A 24457-nucleotide genomic window follows, 5' to 3' on the forward strand; every position below is an offset into this window, starting at 1 on the left:
AAATGGCAAGTTTTATGTTATGTATATTTTATCACAATAAAAAGTAAATTTAAAAAATTTTATGCTGCCTCCACAAATATTAAAGTAACCATGAGAAAGTAGTTGGCTTTATAATCAAGATCACATGTTTAAAGTCTGAAGTGGGTTTAAGAACACAATCTAGCCCTGGCCGGTTGGCTCAGCGGTAGAGCGTCGGCCTGGCGTGCGGGGGACCCGAGTTCGATTCCCGGCCAGGGCACATAGGAGAAGCGCCCATTTGCTTCTCCACCCCCACCCCCCTCCTTCCTCTCTGTCTCTCTCTTCCCCTCCTGCAGCCAAGGCTCCATTGGAGCAAAGATGGCCCAGGCGCTGGGGATGGCTCCTTGGCCTCGGCCCCAGGCGCTAAAGTAGCTCTGGTCACGGCAGAGCAGAGCATCACCCCCTGGTGGGCAGAGTGTTGCCCCTGGTGGGCGTGCCGGGTGGGCGCATGCGGGAGTCTGTCTGACTGTCTCTCCCCGTTTCCAGCTTCAGAAAAATACAAAAAAAAAAAAAAAAGAACACAATCTAGCAAGCAAGAAAAGTCTCCTGTTTAATAAACTAGGGAGGAAAATGGGAGTTTCATTCTATCCCAGGACCTAAGGTCATTAGCCCATAAAATACCTACTAATTAAATTTTCTTTTCCACCCCAAGGCTCCACATGTATCTATGCTACAAAATCTTTTACACTAACTTTAGAAACTATTTATAAAATTTGAATTTTTTTTTAATTACATGTTTTTGGGGTTTTTTGCACTTCTTTTATTTTTTATTTTACTTTTATTTTATTTATTCATTTTTTTAGAGAGGGAGAGAGGGAGAGAGAGGAGAGAGAGAGAGAGAGAAGGGGGAGGAGCTGGAGGCATCAACTCCCATATGTACCTTGACCAGGCAAGCCCAGAGTTTCGAACCGACGACCTCAGCATTTCCAGGTCGACGCTTTATCCACTGCGCCACCACAGGTCAGGCCTAAAATTTGAAATTTTATTAACTTTAATAAAGCTTTCATCTAAGGCCTCATGAGCTACAGAGATCAGAATCCTGTAGTTCACTGGTCCCGAAGGTGAACGGTCAGTTTGCTGGAGACAGAACAAGGACTACACGCCAGGCACAGAAGGGCACCAGGGCAGGAAGCTCCAGGTGCCCAGCAATGGGCAAAACTGGAAAAACAAGGATCTTGCCCCAGGTGACCTTTCCTCCACTAGTGTATCACTGGTCATGTGGTTCAGACCCTCCCCTGGCCTCTCCTGCCCTGGCGTGCTGCTAGGCATGTGGGTCAGACCCCTTAGTAGGGGAGTGACCAAGGGAGCCAGCATACAGCCCTTAAGCACGAACCGCTAGGCATAACGTCCAGGCCTCAAGTGTGTTTCAGCTCCAGGCCCGCAAAACCAGCGAAAGCAGACAAGAAATGCCATGGCTGACCTCAGGACCAGCTGCATTAATGAATGACCCCCTGACCTGACACCAGCCAATCAGTGAAAATATGACCCTAAAATGACACACCTGGAGGACTAATGAATATTCTATTGAGATCCTCCCCAGGACCTCCCCTGAGATCTCTACCCTTAAAAGCCCTCGGGGGATGGGAGGGGATGGGGGGGAGGACAACCCAGGGACCCAGTCTGCCCTCCCTTCCAGGAGCACACTAGCAACCTTCCCTTCCCCCTTTGTCCCCCCACAGGCCTGTATCTCCTCAACTCCAAGGGTCCTCCCAAGACTTGCAACCAGGGGAGCAGTAGGCAATGGCAGCTGATCTGGGCTGACCCTCTCAACCTATCTCCAAGGCCCCTCCCTCTTCTCTGAGTTCACTGCAACCCAAAGCAGCCCCGCTGAGGCCTCCTGTTGCTTCTTCTGTTCTAGGACCCCCCTGGTTTCACTGTCCCCAGTGTTAATAAACTGACTCTCCAAATCACCTGGTCTCATGCTGTGAAATGCTTCCAGCACAAAGTCCAGAACCCACACACCACCGGCTGGCAGGGGCCGACCCAAAGGGCCAGGTCCCCATCCGGTAAGTTCTGCCGTCTCCTCTTTCCTCATGTTCCATAGGCTCTCCTCTACTCTGAGCAGGGGAACGGCACCACATAACCTGAGAATTACAGGTTTAACAGAATCTTCTCGAGAGGAACTATATCCACTTTCTCTACAAAGTTCAGATTCCCATGGAAATGCCATGGAGATGGCAGGCCAGGATGGACACATTTACAAAGGTCAGTGTTAGGACCAAACAAAAAGCAGAGAACTTTCCTATGCTTGGACAAAATTTAAAAATTCCACATGTGCAAAAATACACACAAGAACACAAAGAGCATGAGTGTGCACTTCTCTTCCTGTAACTCATTTCAGCAAAGTCCGCCGGCCCCACGGCCGGCTTCTCCACCAGCACCCAGTCGGCTCCGGTCCACAGTGAGCTGGCCATCTTGTCAACTCCGAGACTCCGTTTTCACACATGAAAGTGCTTCCGAGTTTCACACTTGAGAGTTCGTGAAACATGGGGTTAGTCTGTGAGGCATCAGGCCGCTGCAGTCCTGGAAGGACCCCTCTCTGAAAGCATTCTGAGAACGGAGCTGGGCCACAGGGTCTCCTTGACTCTAACACCAGTCTAACCACAGGTGGAGTTGACTTAGCTCATTAACAATATTCTCCACATTTTCTCTAGTCCTTTGATGCAGGTGGGTCAATTTTTAAATGTCACTTGCATGCTCTATATAAAAAAAAGCAGAAATTAAGAGTTTGAGTTTGTTTTTGTTTTTTACTGAATTTACTAACTTCTTCACAAGATTTTACATCCTTCAAATGAGAATATAAGTATTAGCATAAAACAACAACATGCTATTAAGTTTTCAAGGTAGAGTAAAGATAGTCAAACATACTTTGAGACTCCTCCCACTGAAAGGTGGGTCTATTCTACACCTGGTGGACCTGGGCTGCCTTTAGACTCGCCTGACCAGCAGACAGTGCTGGAAGGAAATGTTCATGGACTGCTGAGGGTAGGTGACAAGAAGCCTTAGAGCAGTGGTAGTCCACCTGGTCTCTACTGCCCACTAGTGGACGTTCCAGCTTTCATGGTGGGTGGTAGTGGAGCAACCAAAGTATAAATAAAAAGATAGATTTAACTATAGTAAGTTGTTTTATAAAGATTTATTCTGCCAAACTTAGTGAAAATCCGACATAAAGTACTTGATAATTATTATTACAGCTAGTGCTCGACTTACGACCATGATTGGTTCCGAAAGACTGGTCGTAACACGATTTGGTCGTAAGTTGAGTAGGCTATATGTACAGTACTGTGAAATGGTGTTATAAAAATCTTTAAGTCAAAGACAAAGACAATTTCCTCTTGGTTGACATCTTGGGAGGGGTTTGATGAAAAATATCCAAGACACAAAACACAAATTGCTGTACCGAGTCTGGGATAACAGTTGAAATGGTGCACGTGGAGATGGTAGTGCTGGCAGAAGCTAGTCCACACTGTCGTACGCCCAGCTGGGCAACGCTTGCGCTGCCACACACGGAACAGTCGTGGTTAGTGATTGTGGTTGTAAAGTTGAATGGTTATAAGTTGCATCAAGGCCGTAAGTCGATCAATACCTGTATATGCTTTAACTTCCTGTAACTCTGCTTTATAAATTTTATAAAGTTACTTCCCTACTTTATAAATCACCATTACAGTGGAACCGGTGGGCGGTTATAAAATGGTACTAACAGAGATACAAAAGTAGGCGGTAGGTATAAAAAGGTTGACTACCCCGCCTTAGAGCCTGGGCCCCTTGGTGCACTTTTCTTGGAATCCCGAGCCGCCATGTAAGAAAAGCCTGCCACCCCCCCCCCCAGGTGGCCATGCTAGAAAGACTACACAGAGAGAGAAGAGAGGGAGAAAACATTTCCAGTCCCCAGCTCCGTCCTCACACATCCTGGAGCAAAGACCAATCACCTTATCAGTCCAAATCCCTGGCTCACAGACCTGTGAGAAATAATAATTGGTCGTTGGTTTGAGCCACTCAATTTGGGGGTAACTTGTTACAGTTACAGGTTTCAAATTCTGTTCTTTAAATAACCAGGGCTGCAATCAAAGTGAATGCTCTTATTTAATAAGCAAGATTCATGGTCTTGTGTTGAAGGTTGGAAAATGACTATTAGAAACATTACTGAGATGTCTAATTTTATTCGTTTTGGTGGAAGAAGAGAAGACGCTAGGGAGAATTTAAGAATGACTTACTGCCTGTCTCTTTAGCTGCGAGGATGTGGTAGAAAAGACGTCTGTCTCACCTTTCCTCAATGAAACAGCACAACCCACTCCAAAGTAATGCCTTGAATCACCCTGTAGTGTCTAATAAGAGGCAGTTCAGGTGTGAGGAGAAACATGGTAAATGCACGCCAGTGGTTCTCAAACCACCAAACTAACACAGCAGCGCCGAGGAAAGGGAAACCAATGAGTCAACAGCTCAGAAACAGCATGCTAGGGATTTAGCTACGACTGTGGATGCCCTTTCTATGTAACTTACTGTTTAGTTTAACCAGTAGTGTGGGGATAAGGTGATTCCACAAGACCAAAGTGGCAGAATGTTTTAAAGAATGGCTAAATGCTCACCAGCTACTGAACATGAAGTGAAGGGCCAGACGGTTCACTGAATCCATGCAAACTCCCCCCCCCCATCACAGCCCACTGACCAGGCTGGGCCACTGCAACAGCAGCTATGCAGGCTGTTCTTGACGTGGCATCTGTGGACAGCAGTTATCTGTGTGTGCGGGGGGGGGGGGGGGGGGGGGAGGGTAAACTGTAAGCAGTGGGTGGAACAAGATGGGGGAGGGAAACATCACTATAACATGCCTTCCCTAGAGAACCGAACTTGCAGGATGCATAAGTAGGGAAGATCTGGCAAGAGGGAAGTGGAGAATGAAAGAGAAGTGAGGGCAGCAGTTTCTACCAAGAACTGGCCTTGCTGTTTCTATTTCAACCTGAAGATCGCCATCTGTACATAACAGGTGGCCTAGAAAAAGAGACGTTATTGGGCCACAGAACTATTATACAAAGGTCTAGCCAAAAAGCACAGAGGAGAGTTGGAAATGGCTTCCTGCCTGGACCACAGCTTGGGCCCCTCCCCCCTTAGCACCAGGGTCTGTTTCTTTATCAACCTCCCGTTCTCCTACCACAGAAGGGAGGAGCTTTCCTTTCATCTAGAACTAGGAGGTGGAACAAAAATCGCTCCATTCCTGGGATAGCAGCCCCTGTATCTTTAAATCCTCACTCTGCCAGGACGTTTCTGGGTGAAGTGCAAACAATGCACCCATGAACACGAGTACAAGAAGGGCAAGAGAGGGTGTGTCTCTCCTCACAACCACACCACATACTAGCTAGCTGTCCTGTCCTTCACAGCTCCACCCCACGGGGTTGAGAGCATGTGGGAGGAGGAGAAGGTATCCTTAGTCCTAGGGAGGAAGGGAGCCAGGGCTCAGGCGACCAGGGCCACTACTGGGACTCCTGGCTCCTGCAGCAGAGCCACAGCCTTCACCCCTAGGGGAGAAATGTTTCTGGTACCACGTGGAAATGGAAGCTTATATGGTTTAACAAGGATTCCTGGCAGTAAATGGCTTATAGCAGTGGTCTTCAACTTTTTCACACTTGGGAACTGGTGAAAATAGGAGAATTATCTAGGCAGAAATTCTGCTAAGGCAGAAATCACCCTGAGTATAAGCGAATTCCACTAAGATCACTGGGTCTTAGAACATTAGGACGATTACAGTAACTCTTCTGCGAACCAGCAGGACATATCTGGACTGGTTTATAGGTTGGTGAACATTACCATGTTGGGGAACGATGAATTAGGACTTTGTTTAATGCTCCTTTCAGAAAAAGCCTCTTCCCCAAATGAACCACTCAGCACCACCTTATCATCAGGCAACCTCTGCTGAAGCGTGACAACCTCGTTCTCCAGGACGTACTCTCTAAACGTTACAGCATTTTTTTTTCTTTTTTTTTTTTTGTTTCTAAAGCTGGAAACGGGGAGGCAGTCAGACAGACTCCTGCATGTGCCCGACCGGGATCCATCTGGCACGCCCACCAGGGGGCGATGCTCTGCCCATCCAGGGCGACACTGTTGCGACCAGAGCCACTCTAGCGCCTGGGGCAGAGGCCATGGAGCCATCCCCAGTGCCCGGGCCATCTTTTTGCTCCAATGGAGCCTCGGCTGCGGGAGGGGAAGAGAGAGACAGAGAGGAAGGAGAGGGGGTGGTGGAGAAGCAGATGGGTGCCTCTCCTGTGTGCCCTGGCTGGGAATCGAACCCGGGACTTCCGCACGCCAGGTCGACGCTCTACCACTGAGCCAACCGGCCAGGGCCCAAACAGCACAGCATTTTGATTCACATGTGGCCATGCTGTCCTTTCTAAGATGACCAAACTAGTGAGTTTCAATCATTTGATACCCAAAGCAAGAATCAATTAAACTGCAGGAAAGTTAGGTTTCTTTCTCTCTCTCTCTCTTTTTTTTTTTTTTTTTTTTGTATTTTTCTGAAGTTGGAAACAGGGAGGCAGTCAGACTCCCGCATGAGCCCGACCGGGATCCACCCTGCATTCCCACCAGGGGGCGATGCTCTGCCCATCTGGGGTGTAGCTCTGTTGCAACCAGAGCCATTCTAGCGCCTGAGGCAGAGGCCACAGAGCCATCCTCAGCACCCGGACCAACTTTTTTCCAATGGAGCCTTGGCTGCAGGAGGGGAAGAGAGAGACAGAGAAGAAGAAGAGGGGGAGGGGTGGAGAAGCAGATGGGCGCTTCTCCTGTGTGCCCGCTTCTCCTGTGTGCCCTGGCCGGGAATTGAACCCGGGACTCCTGCACGCCAGGCCGACGCTCTACCACTGAGCCAACCAGCCAGGGCCAAGTTAGGTTTCTTTATTATCCCAATTTAGATATTGCTAACAAGAAATCATAAAAATTCCACCAACTCTTATAGATCGCTCACTCAGCAACCAAAGTAAGTTTTTAACATTCTGATCATAAACAAAGTACAATCTCTACTTTGCATCTGACACCCACCGTCTCCAAGCAAATCATAAATTGGAGATCAACACCAGACAACTACAGATAACTACCCGAACAGTAAGAGAAGAGTTTGTTTTTTATGCACACCCCCCCCCAAAATACTTAGGTAACTTATGGAGCATAAATGTCTGACTTCGGAAGAGGAATCAACAAGCACTATTCAGCATTCACCTAGTGAAGATTCAGTTCAAATCTACACTGTTCCATGCTCTTTACCTAAAGAAACAATTCCTTTTATTTCCAAAACAATTTTGCTTATGCTCTACAGCTGCAAATATTTTTATAAAATCGCTGATAAGTGTAATTCAATACAGGACCAAAAAAAAAATCACTCTCAATGCATTTTGTATTAATGCAACTTATCATATTGGGGTTTTCAGAGCTATATGTGGACAGCCTAAGCATAGAAGATTTTGACTGAGTACGTAAGGTATACGCAACACTGACAAGAAATGTGATATGATGCCCAAGCCTTCAGAGAACTTAAAATCTAGGAGGGAAAGTCAATTCATATATTAAAAAGAATTCAAAAATTATAAAAGAAGTACCAAAATTACAACAGAAGACACATTCTGGGATTCAGAGGTGAAAACACATCTTAAGAGAAAACCAGCACAGGGACAACCCCAGAGAACATTACACATGGAGGGTGGCGGTATGCACCATCAGGATGGATGAAGACATTGTGGGAGAAAGAGATTTGAGCCCAAAGACTTATCAGTGGCCAGGCTCCAGCCATCACCGCAAGAAAATGCGATATTAATCTTGCTTTAGAAAGATGGATCTGGCAGCGGTGCGGTGCCGGCACCCAGCCGGTAAGAGATGGGGAGGCTGAAAGCAGGGAACCGGTCAGGAGAAGACTGTGAACGTCTAGGCAGAACGTCCCAGAAGGGAAAGGTGTCAGCAAGGACAGGGAAAGGGTGGATTCGGGATATGAGGGGAAGCCGGGATTTAGGTTATCAGCAAATCTGAGAGGATCTAGATGTGTATATATAATGGTACTATTGAGAAAACTGGATGACTCGGGAAAATTTTTTTTTTAAATCAATGATGCATTCTTTTCATACATATTAAGTTTAAAGTGACAGTAGCCATTTCAAGCAGACATACCATAGGCACGCACAAGTGCACACACACACACACACACACACACTCACATAAATAGGTACTGTCTCCCATCCCACTGCAGCCTGTTGGCAACTAATCCCTTTTACCTGACCTTCAATTTGGGACCCTCTGAACCCAACCCTTACTATTCTCTTCAAACATCTCTATTTCTGTTCATCCACTGCAACAAAATTGAGCTGTAGTCACTCTTTGAACAACTGATATGTATATATATATATATATATATACACACACACACACACACACCTTGTCTACAAGTGTTTTCACATACACACTCATCTGCATAGCAGTTACATATACAATAAATGGTGATGACATCCTTATTTTACACCAGGCACTCTCAAACTTGGAAAGACTAAACCTGTCAAAGTGACCTTTTCAAAACCTAATCTGACCTCAAACAAATGATTTCTTGAATGAACATAAAACCTTTCTAATGCGCTAAGACAGTTAGAAAGGAACTGAAGGCCAAATGCTCCAGGAGCACAGAGGGAAACGGACTGCTGAGTGCCCGGCGGCCCTGCCACCTGTGACATAAACACCCGAGGAGGCACTTCCCTTCTAGAGTGACTGTTTACATAGACTGGATGAAGGAGGCTTTGGGGACAAAGCATTCTCTGTGAGGGAGAGGCGCGCTGTTCCACACAGTCCTCCATAATGAAGAACAGAGTCTGGGAAAGTGAAGCTCACCCGCTTGGAGGGGGTGCGGGCCTTTTGCTTCTGCTTTAAAAATATACTGACTCAGAATTTCTACAGGAAGGACAAAAATATTAAATAAACTAAAAAATTAGCCAATTTGATAGCATAAAGACAAAAATGTTCTTTAATCATCCATGGATTCCAGGCAGTGCTATAAACTAACAAAAATTATGTAACTTAGCAAAACTGCAAAACAACTTTAAATTATAGAATCATTTTCTAGCTAAAGATGAAAACTGGATAAAGATCTAAGATTACAATTGCACATAATGATAATCCACATGTATTTTCCCCATTCCCACTCCCAAATCTAGTATGGGGAGAATATATATTTTAATGATTTAGGACTTAGAGAAATACTGGGCTCTTACTTTTTCTTTTCCTTTGGGTTTCCTTTATCTGTAGCATACCAGACTTTAACAATGTAAGTATTCACAAAAATAACTGCCCTGAATAAATGTGTCTCAAATACTACCTTTTCAATTACCCATCCTTCCTGAACACCAATCAATTTAGAGTTATGGTAATAGAGAATAGAAAATAGTACACCATATGAACTTTTATTAAGTGGGGGGAAAAAACCCATCCCTCAAAACAACTAATACGTAAACAATCTGAACAACAGCATCTTAGTGGGAAAGGAAAATGCATTGAGCATCATTTTCAACAGAGACCTTGTACTCAAGATAGTATGTGCCTGACCTGTGGTGGCGCAGTAGATAAAGTGTCGCACTGAAATGCTGAGGTCGCTGGTTTGAAACCCTGGGCCTGCCTGGTCAAGGCACATTCAAGAAATAACTACTGTAACTTGATGCTTCTCGCTCCCCTGATCGCCTTCTCTCTCTCTCTCTCTCTCAACTCAATAAATAGAATCTTTAAAAAAATAATAAATAAATAAATAAATAAATAAATAAATAAATAAAAGATAGTATGTGAATTATTTTGTACCTTATCTCATTTGCACTTTATCTCGAAAGGTCGTTATTATCCGTTTTACAGATAAGACTGTACAGGGATTTAAGTGACCTGGTTAATACCAAAGAGCCAGTGACAGAGCTGGAATTCAAGCCTCCAAGTCTAGAATCTACTAAACATGGCTATCACTCAAGACCTCTGATAGTCTCTGCCACATACTTCCTGTCCACTCCCTCCACAAAATAGCACAAAAGGTAGTTTTTTTAAAAAAAATCTCTCTCTCACTGTTTTATTTCAGAAAAAAGACCTAGCTTCCTGTCCATCTCCACACTCTTCTTCTCCACTGAGGTGTCAATGTGGCTTTTCCTAGTTTTCCCTTCAGTGAGAAAACCACCGCATAGAAAAACATAAGTAACTGTGGGAGAACACAGAATAGCTTCTGTTTGTTACTCAAGTAATAACTGCTTAAATCGGATAGACTAAAAGCCGCTCCAAAAGGCAGTTATAACTGAAGGGTTTTTATTCTTTGCTGCAGCCAAATCAACCTAAAATGTCCCACAAAAGACATGGCTAGCTGGCTCTGACACTATGTGTGAGATGCTATACCCACTCTTCTACCACCTTCCAAACGAGGCTTAACTTTTTCCTGTAATTGTTAACATGTATTGAAGACCCTGAGCCAGGCCTTCTTTTACAAGCGCTTAATCCTTGAATGCCAACAATCCTAATGTCAGCACCACTATTATCCCTTCTGCAGGAGTGAGAAAGCCTTCTCAGACACAGCCAATGCCCTAGTGAGCCAACCGGCTGTAAAAACTCCTAGCAGTGGCCAAGAAATTAAAGGTATTTATTACCTGTGAGCTTTAGAATTGTTCTTTTTAAAAATCACTTTTAGGAAATGTTTCTTCAGCGCCTAATACAATACCAGTTAAAATCCTAACCACTATCCTTTCCCCTCTCATTTTAAGCCAGCGGTCTTATTAGGGTTCTAGTTGCCATATACACACTCCAGTTATCTTAGAGCAGGGCGTTTATGTTAGAGTCTTCGAAAAATGTCCTTTTCAGGCCCTGATGTTTCCAATACATGATCTGTATTATTAAAATAAGGTGAAGTACGTGCTCTGTCAAACACAACTAGCTAATTAACCTATACTATGGGAAAGGAACAACTCTGCAGTTTTCTTTTTTAACAACTCCATTGATTTCTATAAGTAAAAGACCCATGGTCACTTAATTTTTGTGAGTTCAAATATGTTTTGTGAAGTCAAATAACACTGATGACCAGAATGATCACAAATCTTAAGATCAGTTTCTATCCTTAACTCAAACTTTGGTTCTCCTTGCCAAATAGCTAAGTTTTGAAGATATGGAAAACCTAATCTTCAGAGAAACACAGCTATACCAACAACAGTAACCACTAACCATTGTTCTTTTTCACCTTTGTATTGCTAACTGGGGGTTAAGTCTCCACAATTATAATACTCGTTTTCATGAACAGTTAAAGAGTGTCTTTAGGCATTCAAAGAGAGGAATGTCTTTTCTCCTTTCAATGAAAAACCACCAAAGTTATTACCTTTTAAAATATTTATGCAGTTTTCTTGTTACTATTGCTAATACATCTTGTATAGTTTTTGGGTTCCTAACAAGAAGGGACCCATTTTTAAAATTGGTCTTTCAGTTATGCTATATACCCAGCCTGTAACATTCTTAACATGTAACTACATCAATCACCCAAATCTCCAAGAACACTGTTAAAGAGTATTTTCACTACTGCCCTCTGGTCTATTTGTTGAATTTTATACAAGTGACTGGTAGTCAACTACAGTTATGAAGAATATCAGCGTTATAAACAAGCTCCAAAAAGTAATGCCAATGCTTAATTACATTCCGATGTAACATTTACTCCCCCCATTCACATAGGAAAACTCGAGTAATATTACGTTACAAATATACTTGTTCAATCGTCCTCCATTTTTCTGAAATGGCTTGATAGGTACAGTCTAGTAAAGTCGTGGACTTAACAATTCAACCATTTACAGGGTACCCATGGTACTTGACTACACAGTTGCTCAGCCTGGTCAACAAGAAGGCACAAACAGCAGGCAAAAGTGGGTTTCGAGTTGTCAGTACCGGAAACACAAACTTTATTCTCGTATTACTTGTTAAATCTTATTATTTTCTATACAAACTGCAAACCTACTTTTCCCCCACCCTGTGTAATTAACATAAAAATTGTATTAAAGCACATGGTTTACCTGTGAACGTGTTGAAAAATAAAATTTTTTAAAAGAGAAGCTGCTGTATATTAGTTACTAAAACAAATCCTGAAAGAACCAAGAACACTATCTGGGCCAGTACACTCTTACTCTAACACTAAAGAAAATTAAAAGATTAGTTCTACTTTATCCATTTAGTATGGTTGACACTGAGACTGTAGTAACTAACAGAAAGGGTTCCTAAGCAATTAAAAAGCTACACACGTGTCTAAAAGATTACTTCCGTGGCCATAAAAGGCGGCCACACGGTCTTCCTTTCCCCATTCCAGGAGTACACCACCACCTACGTGGCTCTCTCTCGGGCCTGCTCCCCGGCCTAGCCCAGCTGAGGGGACATCCCAGCGAGTCCCGCCCTCCACCCGCCCCCTCCGGAGGCGAGGCTGGCACACCAGTCACGTGGGCGGTGCGCGGCCGCCATCTTGCAGGGCGGGGGAGGGGAGGAGTTCCGCAGGACGAGTCCCCCAATCGCCCTCCCCGGCCCACTGCCGGGCGTGACCGCGGGGCTCACCCGCAAGCCACGCCACCGACGCACGAAGGACAGCAGACACGGACAAGCGAGACTCGGGCGCCTCCCTGAAGACTCAAGGTGAGCACCCCGTCCCCCGGAGCATCGGTGGAAGGTCGAGGAACAGCTGGGTTGGACTACAGCTAACAGGGATGGAAAGCAACCCACCCCCATCAGCAGCTCTGGAGTGACAGCTGGGAGCAACAAAAGCGGAAATGTCCTCAAGGCCAGAGCTTGCCACAGCTGGGGGACCCGGAGTTCACGCTAACAAGCAGAAAATGTGGGGTCCTAACAACTTAATGAGACACAAATGATTTGTCAGGGTTACTGTGCACAACTACTGGGGGAAAAAGTAGAACACACCACCAGTGTCTAGGAATAAATAGCCTTCAGTGTCACTAGTAATACGTGTATCCCCTATTATTTGTTCCCCCACTTCCACTCATGGCCGCAGCACTGGGCACTGCCTGCCTGACAAGTAACGGCGTGCTGAAATTAACCCACATGCCCGGCCTCATTCTCTCCACACCTCCCCAGCACACACTGGATGCCGGAAAAGGTCACACACTGCAGTTGAGATAAAAATCTCATTACCCTGGTTGGTACGCATCTCCCCCCTTGTCTAGTTGCCTTCCAACACTTGTGTAACAAACCAAATTTAAAGGAAAAAGGGGAAAAGGAAAAATGACTCTTTCCAATAAAATCAGAAATCGGTTACCACTGTTGCAATAATATGAATGGAATGATAAACAGTTCCATTGTAGCCTTTTCATTATACTTACAGTCTAAGGTTAACTTCACAATGTAAGGTATACCAAGAAACTTTTAAAAAATAAGAGGTAAGTCTTGCTCCTGCGTGCAGGCTGTTTTTCCCTTAAACTTAATGGCAGTGGCATATAGAACACTATTTTAGTGAGTAGGCTGAGAACTAAAAGGCTTTTTACCACCAGTATACAGTTGCATGCTACTGATTAATAAACACGTTAAGATAAATTTTCAAGCATGCCAAGAAAATTAGGCATTACTATATCTGAGTTGGATGTTATATCCTAAAGTTGAGTTTGTCACTTCACAGAAACCTTGTTTTAAAATCAACCTAGATTACCACTGCGTGTCTTCCCGCGGTTCCCTGATTCTATGGGTAATGAATTCACAGTCAGTAAATAGGTAAAGTGGACAGTGAATGACAGAAGATGTATAAATTAAATTAACTTTCAAGCAAGAAGGGGGAGGAAAAAACTTTTCTAATATATAATCCTGGAATCCACTTAAGTTGAAAAATAAAATATACAAGTTAACACCTCTTAAATAATTGTGAACCATAAAAATAAACTGGTTGTACAGTGTTACTCGGAAACCTCCCCTTTCCTCCAAGTGTCACGCTCAAGTACTTTATATGGGGCCTATCTTATTACTGAATTGTTTTCATGCTCTATAAAAATCGCATCTTCCTTAATGTTTGCGACAAGTGACTCATGTGGGCTTTCGTCTACAACACTTAGGCATTTAATAACTCTTTAGAAAACAACACCTATGCCTATAGTAAAGACCCCACAAACATTCCCGAACCCAAATCTGGTGGCACGTTATGCCATAGGTAGAGGTCTAACCTTACCCAGACAGGGAGCGCTACTAAACTAATTTCGGCCAATTCGCAGGTCTCCATTTAAGATTTCTTCTGAAAATCAAGTTCTTTGAGCAGGAGCTAAAAGACCCTTACGACCCCGAGTCGTTCAACTATACACTGAGCCCCTTGGTGCGAAAGACAGGCCAGAACGCCGGGAGCGCACCTGGGGACACTCGGCCGCGGGGTGAGGACGGGCTTTAAAGCGTGCACAGACCCGCGGCTGGACGGTGGCCACCTCGCGGGCTCCCCAGCGCTTCGCCTTCCCAGCACCGGGGCCTGAGGGATGCTCAACGCCAAAAATGTCCCGAGACCCTTTATACCACAGGGGGGCCCAGGCTGAAAGCACCACGTTTACCGGGTCAACTCCGTACGGAAGAGACTTCTAGAGCCTTCTGTTATGGCGGGTGCCTGTGCATGCGGGAGGGTGAGGGTGGGGGCGGTGGCGGGGGTGCGTGGCATTGAGGCGGCCCAACGACACAAGGGTTAGGACCACGGGGCAGGGAGCGTGGGGTGGGGATTCCCGGCCACCTGCGCCCGATCGGGTTCCGCCGAGGGGTGTCCTAGAGCTAGGCCGGGGAGGAAGCCGGGGCGGGGACCGCCCGCGGGGCCGAGAGGCTCGCGCGCCCTACCTGGGCCCCAGGGCCGCCGAAGTTGCACGGCTCCACCTCCAGCTCCGCGTCCTCGGGGTCCCTGCGGAGCGCGCTGCGGAGCCTCTCCAGATGCTCCCTGAGGGTGACCCGCTGGTGGAAGGAGAACGCCGGGTGCAGCGAGGCCATGGTGAAGAGCAGCAGCAGTTCCTCCTGGGCCCTGAAGCCCAGCCCATCGCCGGCCCGGGACTCGGCGCCGCTGCCTTCTGGGCCAGAGCCGTTCAGCTCGGCGTCCTCCTCGCCGATGCCGTTCTCGCCGCGCTCGTCCTCCGCGCCGCCCCGCGAGCCCTCAGCCCGGGCTGCGCGCAGGCTCTTGAGCACCGAGTCCACCTGGGGCAGCAGGCGGTGCAGCCGTCCGGCGGCCTCTCGGTTCTCGGAGCCCAGCAGCGCTAGGTAGACGATGAGCCGCGAGCGCACTGCGGGCTCTCGGAAGTCGACCAGCGGCCCCGGGTCCGAGAGCCCGTTGGCCTTGGCCTCCGAGTCGCGCAGGTAGTGGTAGTCCTTGCGCGCCAGGTCCTCCAGGCACGAACCGAGGAAGCGCAGCTCCAGCGGGTTGCACAGGTCCAGCAGCCCGCACAGGAACTCCAAGCGCTGCGCCGAGCCCAGCACCAGCCCGAACCACTCGTACACCCGCTCCTGCTCGTGCAGCGCCGCCGCGGCCCCGCCGCCCCCCGGCATGCCCGCCCCAGCCGCCGCTCCGCCAGCAACAGGCGGCCCGAGCCCCCGGGGCGGCGGCGGTGGCTGGGGGACCCGCGGCGGGCCCGCGGGAGGCGGCGGCGGGGGGCGGCAGTCGCGGCGTCGTCGTGGCGGAGCCTTAGCTCCCGGCCGCGTATCCGCCTCGGGCTCCTCCGCCTCGGGCGGCGGCTCCGCGGGGTGCGTCGGCTTCGGCGGCAGCTTCATCCTCAGCATCCTCGGCTAAGGCGGCGCAGACATGGAGCGGGGGCGGGAGGGAGGGGCCGGGAGGAGGGGCGGAGGCCGAGGCGAGGCTAGGCTAGGCGAGGCGCGGCGCGGCCCTCAGGAGCGGGGCTCCTCCATGCCGCCGGGGGAGGGTCAGGGGCGGGTCTCCGCCGGCGAAAGGGGCGGGGGCCGGCCGGCCGGCGAGGTCGTTGGCGTCGTCCTCCCGGGCCAGGGGCGGGGACGTGCCTGCGGCGGCTCCTCCCCCTGGCTCCGCGCCGGTTCGGGGAGCCGCGGTGCGAGTGGGAGCGAGCGAGCTAGCGGGTCCTCCTTCCACCTCCCTCTGTCCTGTCGTCCTCACCGTGCTATGGCGGTGGCGCCGAAGCGGTTTTCCCGCGAGCTGGTGCGGACCGAGTGGCTGGTAGAAAAGGAGAAGCGGCGGTCTGGGTGGAGACGCTTGCGGGCTCCGCGCCGGAACCTCAGCCAATCAGCGGGCTGAGCCGACGGTTGCGTGTCTCCCCGCCCCCAGGGGCTGCCTCTCACTGGAAGCCACGCCCAACTGCTACCCGGCCACCTCCCTCTCGACAGTTTCCGCGTGGTCTTAATGTCTGGTTGGTGGCAGCGGGTGAGGGGACGGCGTGGGGCGGCTAGGTGAGCCGGGGCGCGGCGGAGAACGTGCGAGGCTCACGTGAGAGGAGGGAAGTGAGGAATTTCACCTTTTCCACCAGCCTTAGCCCCACTTTTTACTTCTGATTCGTCTGCGCTACCATCTTGGGCCATCGCCCCACCTCCGCCCGCACCACGCGATCCTTTCGCGGCCGCGTAAAGCGCGTCCCGGGAGCGGGGGTTCCTCTGAAGTGAGCACGCAGACCCCAACAGGAGCTTCTGTCATCTACATCCTGGCCGGCCTCCGGGAAGTCAGCAGTTCCCACCACAACTTTACAAGGATCAGTTGTGATGACTCTGTTGAGGTTCGCAGGAGGCAGAATTATGGCCGTGGATCGGGGGCCGGGACACCTCGATCCCGGGCGAGTGCGGGCGGCACCGTGCGGAGGTGGGACGCGCGGCCCTGGGGGTGCAGAAACGACCCGCCCGGTCGCGACCCGACCCGAGGAAGTTCCAAGGCCTCTGCGCCGAGGAGGGACGCGCTGGAGTGACTGCCCTTGACATAAAACGTTTGCTCCTACTTTGTAATGCTCTTTGGAAATCATTCCCACGACAATTTAGCAAAAGCCCCACCACCACCACCCCTTCCCGACCCTCCCGATCTTTTGAGGATCGTTTTATTTGCCAACTTAAGTTACTGTGCCTAAGGATGACATTTTATTGATAAATTTTGCGTAGGTGTGTAATCCCTCTGACTCGCGGAATGCCAGAAGCTATCACCTTGAAAGGCTTTCAACTTAAAAAAAAAAGTTTTGTTACATTTCTGAAGTTTGAAGACCCCCAAAATATATCAGTGGCGCCCCTCCCTTTTTTAAAGTAATATAGTTCGATTTTTTAAGACCAGCTGGATCTTTTGAGGGTTAATTTTAAAAGGAGGGGTTTTTAAAAAAAAAAAATCTTTGTTTTAAATTAAGTTCTATTACAGCTACATAGTAGACGTATGTAAAAAAAAATCACGTTACTTTTTTCTGAAACGTCAGAGGGCTCGTGGCAGGGGCGGATAGAAGGGGGGAAAGGAGGGAAATACGGTGAAAACATAAGACCTGACTTGGGGTGGTGAACACGCAATGCAGTTTACAGGTAATGTGTTGTGGAATTGTGCACCTGGAACCTGTGTAGTTTGCTGACCAATGTCACCCCAATAAATTCAATTAAGATTTAAAATAAAACATCAGCCGTCTGTTGGGAGAACCTAGGCTTAGCCCTCCTTATTGCACAATTTTATGCCCTAAGAATCTAATTTATAATTTAGTAAAAGGCTGAACTGAAGCCTAAATCAGTTTTATTGATAAAATGGGGAGACAGAGAATGATTTTCAGCACATTTGAGCCTGGGAAAATACAAGGTGGCTCAAAAGTAGGTGGACAGTTGTGAGAAGCAAAACAGTGTATTGTGGGGTTATTTGTTATTTTCCATATGAACAACTGTAGACCTACTTTTGCTCCACCCTATAAATGAAAGCCATTCTTTCATGTAATTTGTCATTTCCTTGCATTCTTTGGGTGTTATGTAGAAATCCTTACAATCAGGAGAAAAAATTTTACAGACTTTTAACAATTCTTGCCCTTTTTTGCCCTGTAATCTTCTACCCTTCCTCATCTCCTGTTCCCACATTTCTAAAGCTTATGTGAAATACCTTAGGCAACCAGTCCTATTACTCTTGCTAGATAGTCACTCAGTCTAGATCGGGATGTTTTGTGTAGTAAGCTAATATTTTTACCTCTGAGGTGAGTTTTATATGTGATCCAGGCAAAAGTCTTTTCATTTCCCTTGGCAACAAGAAGCCATTGGTGTGAATGAACTGTCCACAATACTTCATCAATAAATTTTGTGTCCAAATTTAATTTGTAATCAGTAATGATGACTTCTATACGTCTATCTTTGGCCAGTGTTTAAAAATGCCATGATCAAAGTTCTTGCACATATGTGACACAAGCATGATGTTATGATTGTGGTCATCGACCGTCTGCTGGGCAGTTTGCTCTTTGTCCTCCAGTGCATTGTTTCAGGGCCCTCTCTCCATACTGCAACTCACTAGAAATGGTCTCTGTGGGTTTCCTACCCTAACAAAAGTGAGAGAGAACAACTTCAGTAAGAATGATGGACTATTGTAGTGCTTTTGGGGGGAAAGGGGATGGGAGGAACAGATGGATATCCCAGGGCGATGTGTAGGTGTTTTAGTTGGGAAAACTACCTAGAAGATTCTAAGAAGGTGCTGTAGGAAGATACTCCTCCCACCAGACCCACCTAGGTATTACCTGTCAAACCATTCAGATGGACCAGATAGCATTACTGTGGTAATGGTGGGAGTATGTTTGTGTACAAATCTTTCATAAGGGATATATCCCAGAAAGGCATCTCTAAGGACACAAAGTATTGTTTTCTCTTGTCCCTAGATGATAGTTAATGCCTCTTCAATATACTTTGTTTGATCTGCCCCTTTAAGAATGAAGATGTTATTATTGACATTACTGTCCAAATATTTACATGTAACTAGAGACTTTCAAGTTAAGGTTATATATCTCAGATTAAGACAGGAGCCAGTGATTGAGGGTTGAGGAGACTTTCCCTTTTGCAATTAGGTTACTGCAAGAAATTTCACTAAAACCACAGTTAATTGGATGGTTCAGAGCAAATGAATAATGAAATCAATTCCATAAAAAGGATACCCAGGCCCTGGCCGGTTGGCTCAGCGGTAGAGCGTCGGCCTAGCGTGCGGAGGACCCGGGTTCGATTCCCGGCCAGGGCACACAGGAGAAGCGCCCATTTGCTTCTCCACCCCTCCGCCACGCTTTCCTCTCTGTCTCTCTCTTCCCCTCCCGCAGCCAAGGCTCCATAGGAGCAAAGATGGCCCGGGCGCTGGGGATGGCTCTGTGGCCTCTGCCTCAGGCGCTAGAGTGGCTCTGGTCAGAGTGGCTCTGGTCGCAACATGGCGACGCCCAGGATGGGCAGAGCATCGCCCCCTGGTGGGAAGAGCGTAGCCCCTGGTGGGCGTGCCGGGTGGATCCCGGTCGGCGCATGCGGGAGTCTGTCTGACTGTCTCTCCCTGTTTCCAGCTTCAGAAAAATGAAAAAAAAAAAAAAAAAAAGGATACCCAGATACAGTCCCTTCTACCTCCTGAAGCAGCCAATCTGATTCATACCAAGGATTTGTTTCTTATGAATGTTGACCTATTTGCTCCCTTTTATGTTACACCTCCCTGTCTGTTTCCTCCATTAGAATAAAGCTTTACATTAGTGATCACATCTTACCCAATTTTATATTTTGATATCTGGGACATAGCAGATGTTTGTTGAACAAACAAATGATTGAATAATATTCCAGGAACCAAAAGTAACTGCCAGCATCTCCTGGGGTCACTTGAATCCTTGTTCATATTGAGCAGGGAAAACATCTGTGTCCGAACCCATACTAGTCCTGCGATTCATTTTAACTGAATTGGCATAGGTTACATGCCCATTCTTGGGAATTCACAGGAACCTGAGAAGTGGAGTCAGCTTCTTCAGAATCATACAGGTCACCCGCCAAAACTCCAGAGCTGCTGGAAAGGAGGAAGGGAAGCATGACAATGGGGAAGCAACCAACAGGTGTCCAATGCCACTGTACTTACTATCTGTAGTTTTGATCACTTAAATTGTCCCATATTTTTATCACGTTTTTATTTAGTTAGACCATGCATTTAAGAGAAATATTATTAAATATCAAATTCTTTATTTTTATTTCTTAGAGAATTTTTCTGAGTCTATTTGAGACAAAACTGACTTGCTGAGAAGCAAGATCTCAAGTGCTCCCTTAAATTGCTTTTAAAGATAGATGAGTGAAAAGCTGGCCCAACAGTATTATAAACAACACAGATAAATTATCTATTGATATACAACTTTAGGGAAAAATTGCATATTAAAAATTTTGTAAGGTTACAAAAACACCCTCTAAGACAGATTTGAGATGGAAATCAGTATTGATGCTATAGCAATGTCCCCATTGATACACTTGGCGTCCGTGCCCACTTGGGGTGTACGGCACCTTTTCTGGAAGACTGCCATTGGGTTAAATTCAGAGTCTCCCTAGATTTATGGTTCCCTGTGTCAGAGGGGTTCTTAGAGATTTAGATTGACCAGGCTGCCCAAGTTCTCCCACTTGTACATTAAACTTTTGGAGAAACTGCAATCCAACAAATCTTGAAGCCTTTCCAGAAATAAACTTGATTCTAAAGAGGGTTGGTTTGGAAAATCCTCAGGCTACTGATCTGTGTTAGAAATTAAAGAACAGGAGAACACTGCACACTTGCTTGGTTCTATGGGATGTCTGCAAATAGACCTTTTGCTCAACTGTTCATGAAAGGGCGGGGCTGGCTCCCTCAAAAGACAACATGGCTCTCTAGGGACCCGTGGAGAGGGGAGGGGGTATTGAAGTCCTGGAAGGTTGGCTTGTATATAGACAAATATGTAATCATTGCTCCAGCAGTATTCTCTGGGATGGAATTTGCTGGATTCATATACTTCTTTAAGTACATGGTTACATCAAATTATTGGTGAGCTGTTGATTGTCAACCCAGCTTAAACCCTGTCATCTCTTACCCTTTGCCTTCATTAAAAAAAACCTGATTTCCTTTCAAGTATCTAGCCTTCTCTTAAAGACACTCTGTGGCTTGGGGGATTCCTTCACCAGCTTTGTGGATAGATCTTGATCAGTAGTCTAGTCAAGAAAGCCCATACATCTTGCCAGTTGGTTCAGAATTCCTGAAAGATTGGGGTGTGCCCAAAGGACACACAAGCCAATAAACTCTACATGAAGGGGCTCCCACTGGCCAAATGTGGAACAGTTTGAATATTAAAATGAATAAGATGGTACCAGTGAATGAAAAAGAAGTCCAAGTCCACAGGGATTCTCATGGAAAAAGGGGTGGAGGGGGGTGCAGGGAAAGCTGTTCTTTATAGAAGAATGTCAACTAAAAATTTAGAAAGAAAGTATAATTTTACAACCACCAAATGTAATAATTAAGGTATTTTCACCACTGGGTGCAAAGTTGTTGGGAAGTGACACATTCACATGTTTTCAAAATAACACCTTAATTAAAAGGGAGGAAAGGTAGTTTTATGTGCATAAATCTGCCAGACACCATCTTAACTGTGTGGTCTCAATTAGCATTACCAATAACAGGACGATCTGATATCTTCCCCATGTCATGGATATCAGATATCGTTGGAAGTTCTTGGTATTTTTGCCCTAATCATGAGGAAATAAAACAAATCTAGATTGTGGAACATTCTATGAGACAATCTTCAAAAATATTCATGTCATGAAAGCAAATACAGGTAGGGGACTGTTCTAGATTAAAGAAAACTGAAGAGACATGACAACCAAATGCAATTCATAAACTATGACCAGATCCAGGGTTAAATAAACAAACAAAAAGCCCTAAAGACATTTTGAGGATAATTAGGTGTATTTGAATATGGACTTATTAGACATGGTTACTGTATCAGGTGCTGATGTTCTTGGGTGACAGAAGGACATTGTGGTTGTGTAGAAAAATCCCCTCATTTTCCATTGGTATATGCTGATGTACCAAAGGTTAAAATTTTATGATATGTATAACTTTTTAATTAAAAACTTATATAAAGAGAAAGCAAATGTGGCAAACTATTAACAATAGGCCAATCTAGGTGAAGGTTTTATGGACAAAGATTGGACTACTTCACCTTTCTGTAGGTGCAATATTTTTTTTTCAAAATGAAGTGGGAAAATGGGGATCACAAATACACATCCACAGGATGAGTAAAAATAAATAAAACAAAAGGCATTACACTTACAAATGCACTTGGACACATTTAACGTTGTTCAACTGGTTTTGAAAATGGGTCAAAACATTAATCAAGCGGCCCTTAAAACGATGGATGATATAGAATAATAAGATATGTAAAAGGAACATAGATGCTTAGTGGAGAACTGGTTTTCTGAAGTGTTTACCCCAGGCTATTGGTCTTTCAAAAAACTCAGAGTAAAGCTGGTTAGAATCACCTCGTAATGGCTTGCAGTCAGAAGGTGTCCCAAGAGCCACTTTGTCAGTGTTTTCTGAAGGCAGCTTGGGGCAGAGCCAAATGCAGGCAAGGTCATCCTCAGACGGAAACATTCCTAAGGAATGGAACAAAATAATCATGCCAGAACCGAACTACCCACACGGAATCACCGGGAAATACCAGGAGGATGGTGTTCCATGTGGAGTATAATTAAACTGTCTTAATTAATTTTTATAATCTCCTTTCTTTCAAAAGCGATTTAAGGAGACTGCTTGTTATCTTAAATAGGAACAACAGACAGTTCATGCATTTAACCCATTTATGCCGGAGGATGAAATTTTTGAAATTCAGTTCTTCAAAAATTTTCTGAAAATTCACATCACTTTTTGACAAGCTCCCAGCATGTCAGTATCTGCAGCAGAGACTAACTCTGTGCACCACGTGAAAATATGTACCCTCAGGAGGCAGACATGTGTGAAAAGTCAGACCTCGGCGGTGACCTTGAGCAGTAGGATATACAAAATTTTCACGTCACTACCGTTCCAATAACGGAACATGAGGCATAAATGGGTTAAGGCTGATGCAGACTTTTCAAGGTAAACAGCCATCACGTCTGGTGGACATGACTTTTCCATCACTAGAAGGACGCACACCGTCCTGGAGAAGACCTGGTTCTTTAGGCTGTTCCCTCATACCCTCATGAAAAATCTCAGACCATGCAGTTTTCTCACTGCAATTCTGATTCAGAAGCCAACAACCTTTTGATTAGCAATTCAGATTCCCATGACTTAGTGCTGGGAGTGTAGATACCCTGGAGAATGGAGAGACAGAATCCATTCCGAAGAAAGGGATACCCCACGTTGTAAATAAGTACACTGACTTTCTAATTTAGCAGTGCCTTGTAAGTTTAGTTAGAAGGGCCATGTGCCCTGAATCTTATCAATTCCGGGTAAGCAAGTATCACTTTCTTGGATCCTGGCCTGTATATGGTGACTTGAGCAGCCTGTCTTGTTCTTTGATGTCAATTTAATTTAGACACTATGTAAATGTAACTCGTCATTTAGATCGAAACGATACCATTTCAAGAATACTGATCTTTCTTGGGGGGAAAATCTGTTTGGAAGAATTTTAAAAAACCTATAAAATTTTAAGTGTTACTTATCAACTTTAGAGGGCTGGTTACAAACCTTTATATAAAGAGAGAAATACATACTAAAAACTTTTACTTAATGCTCATAAACAACTGCTCTAAGATTTAATCAGTTTTGAAAAATGGACTTTTACGACAAAAAAGTATGCTTAAATTATGTTAAATAAATAAGGACTTTCTTTAATGCATTTAAAACTATTGAATTAAAACCCATCTAATTTGTTTATAATGTAAAAACAATATTTGTTTATTTTTCAGTTTTTCCACCAATTATGCTGGGACAGTGTGGTCACAAGTTCAGCAGACAGAGCCTGAGTTCAGCGCTACTTGTGCCGCTTTGTCCCAGAGCGCGTCCACACATCAGAACACTGGGTTTGCAGTCCGCTTTGTCCCAGAGCGCGTCCACACATCAGAACACTGGGTTTGCAGTCCGCTTTGTCCCAGAGCGCGTCCACACATCAGAACACTGGGTTTGCAGTCCGCTTTGTCCCAGAGCGCGTCCACACATCAGAACACTGGGTTTGCAGTCTCACTGTACGTGAAGTATTCAAAGATACTTAATTTGAACCTGAAGTCAAAGTTTATTTTTCCTGCATGTAACATTTGTATTTAAAATGTTCCATCAACAATTATAACTTCAGAGGTTTTCCATCATGAAGTCCCAGTTGGTGACTCAGGCAATCAGCCATATGGAAGGGATGATGATGTGGTGTTAAATTACAATGCGTGTACACATTGTCACTTCTCAAAATCCTTCCCCCAATGCCCTTTCTGCTGCCACACCCTTTGGCTGCCAGATCCCACGAGCAAAAGGGGGCAAAGAGGGCCACCCCGCAATGGTATCACCCTAGCAGCCGATCTCCATTTAGGGCAGTTCTGC

At 45.9% G+C, this 24457-nt stretch overlaps 1 protein-coding gene across 3 annotated transcripts in view; it reads right to left on the bottom strand.

Annotated features, from left to right (window-relative positions):
* ZCCHC2 (zinc finger CCHC-type containing 2) overlaps positions 1–15767 on the bottom strand; it is a 69232-nt gene extending 53465 nt beyond the window's left edge. For all 3 annotated transcript variants that reach the window (XM_066246511.1, XM_066246509.1, XM_066246510.1), the window contains exon 1: positions 14830–15767. In XM_066246511.1, coding sequence (XP_066102608.1) covers positions 14830–15756 — 927 coding nt within the window. In that variant the 5' untranslated portion in view covers positions 15757–15767. The remainder of the gene's footprint in view (positions 1–14829) is intronic.
* Between the last annotated feature and the right edge of the window lie 8690 nt (positions 15768–24457).

Source organism: Saccopteryx bilineata, chromosome 11 (genome assembly GCF_036850765.1).
Source record: "Saccopteryx bilineata isolate mSacBil1 chromosome 11, mSacBil1_pri_phased_curated, whole genome shotgun sequence".
NCBI lineage: Eukaryota > Metazoa > Chordata > Mammalia > Chiroptera > Emballonuridae > Saccopteryx > Saccopteryx bilineata.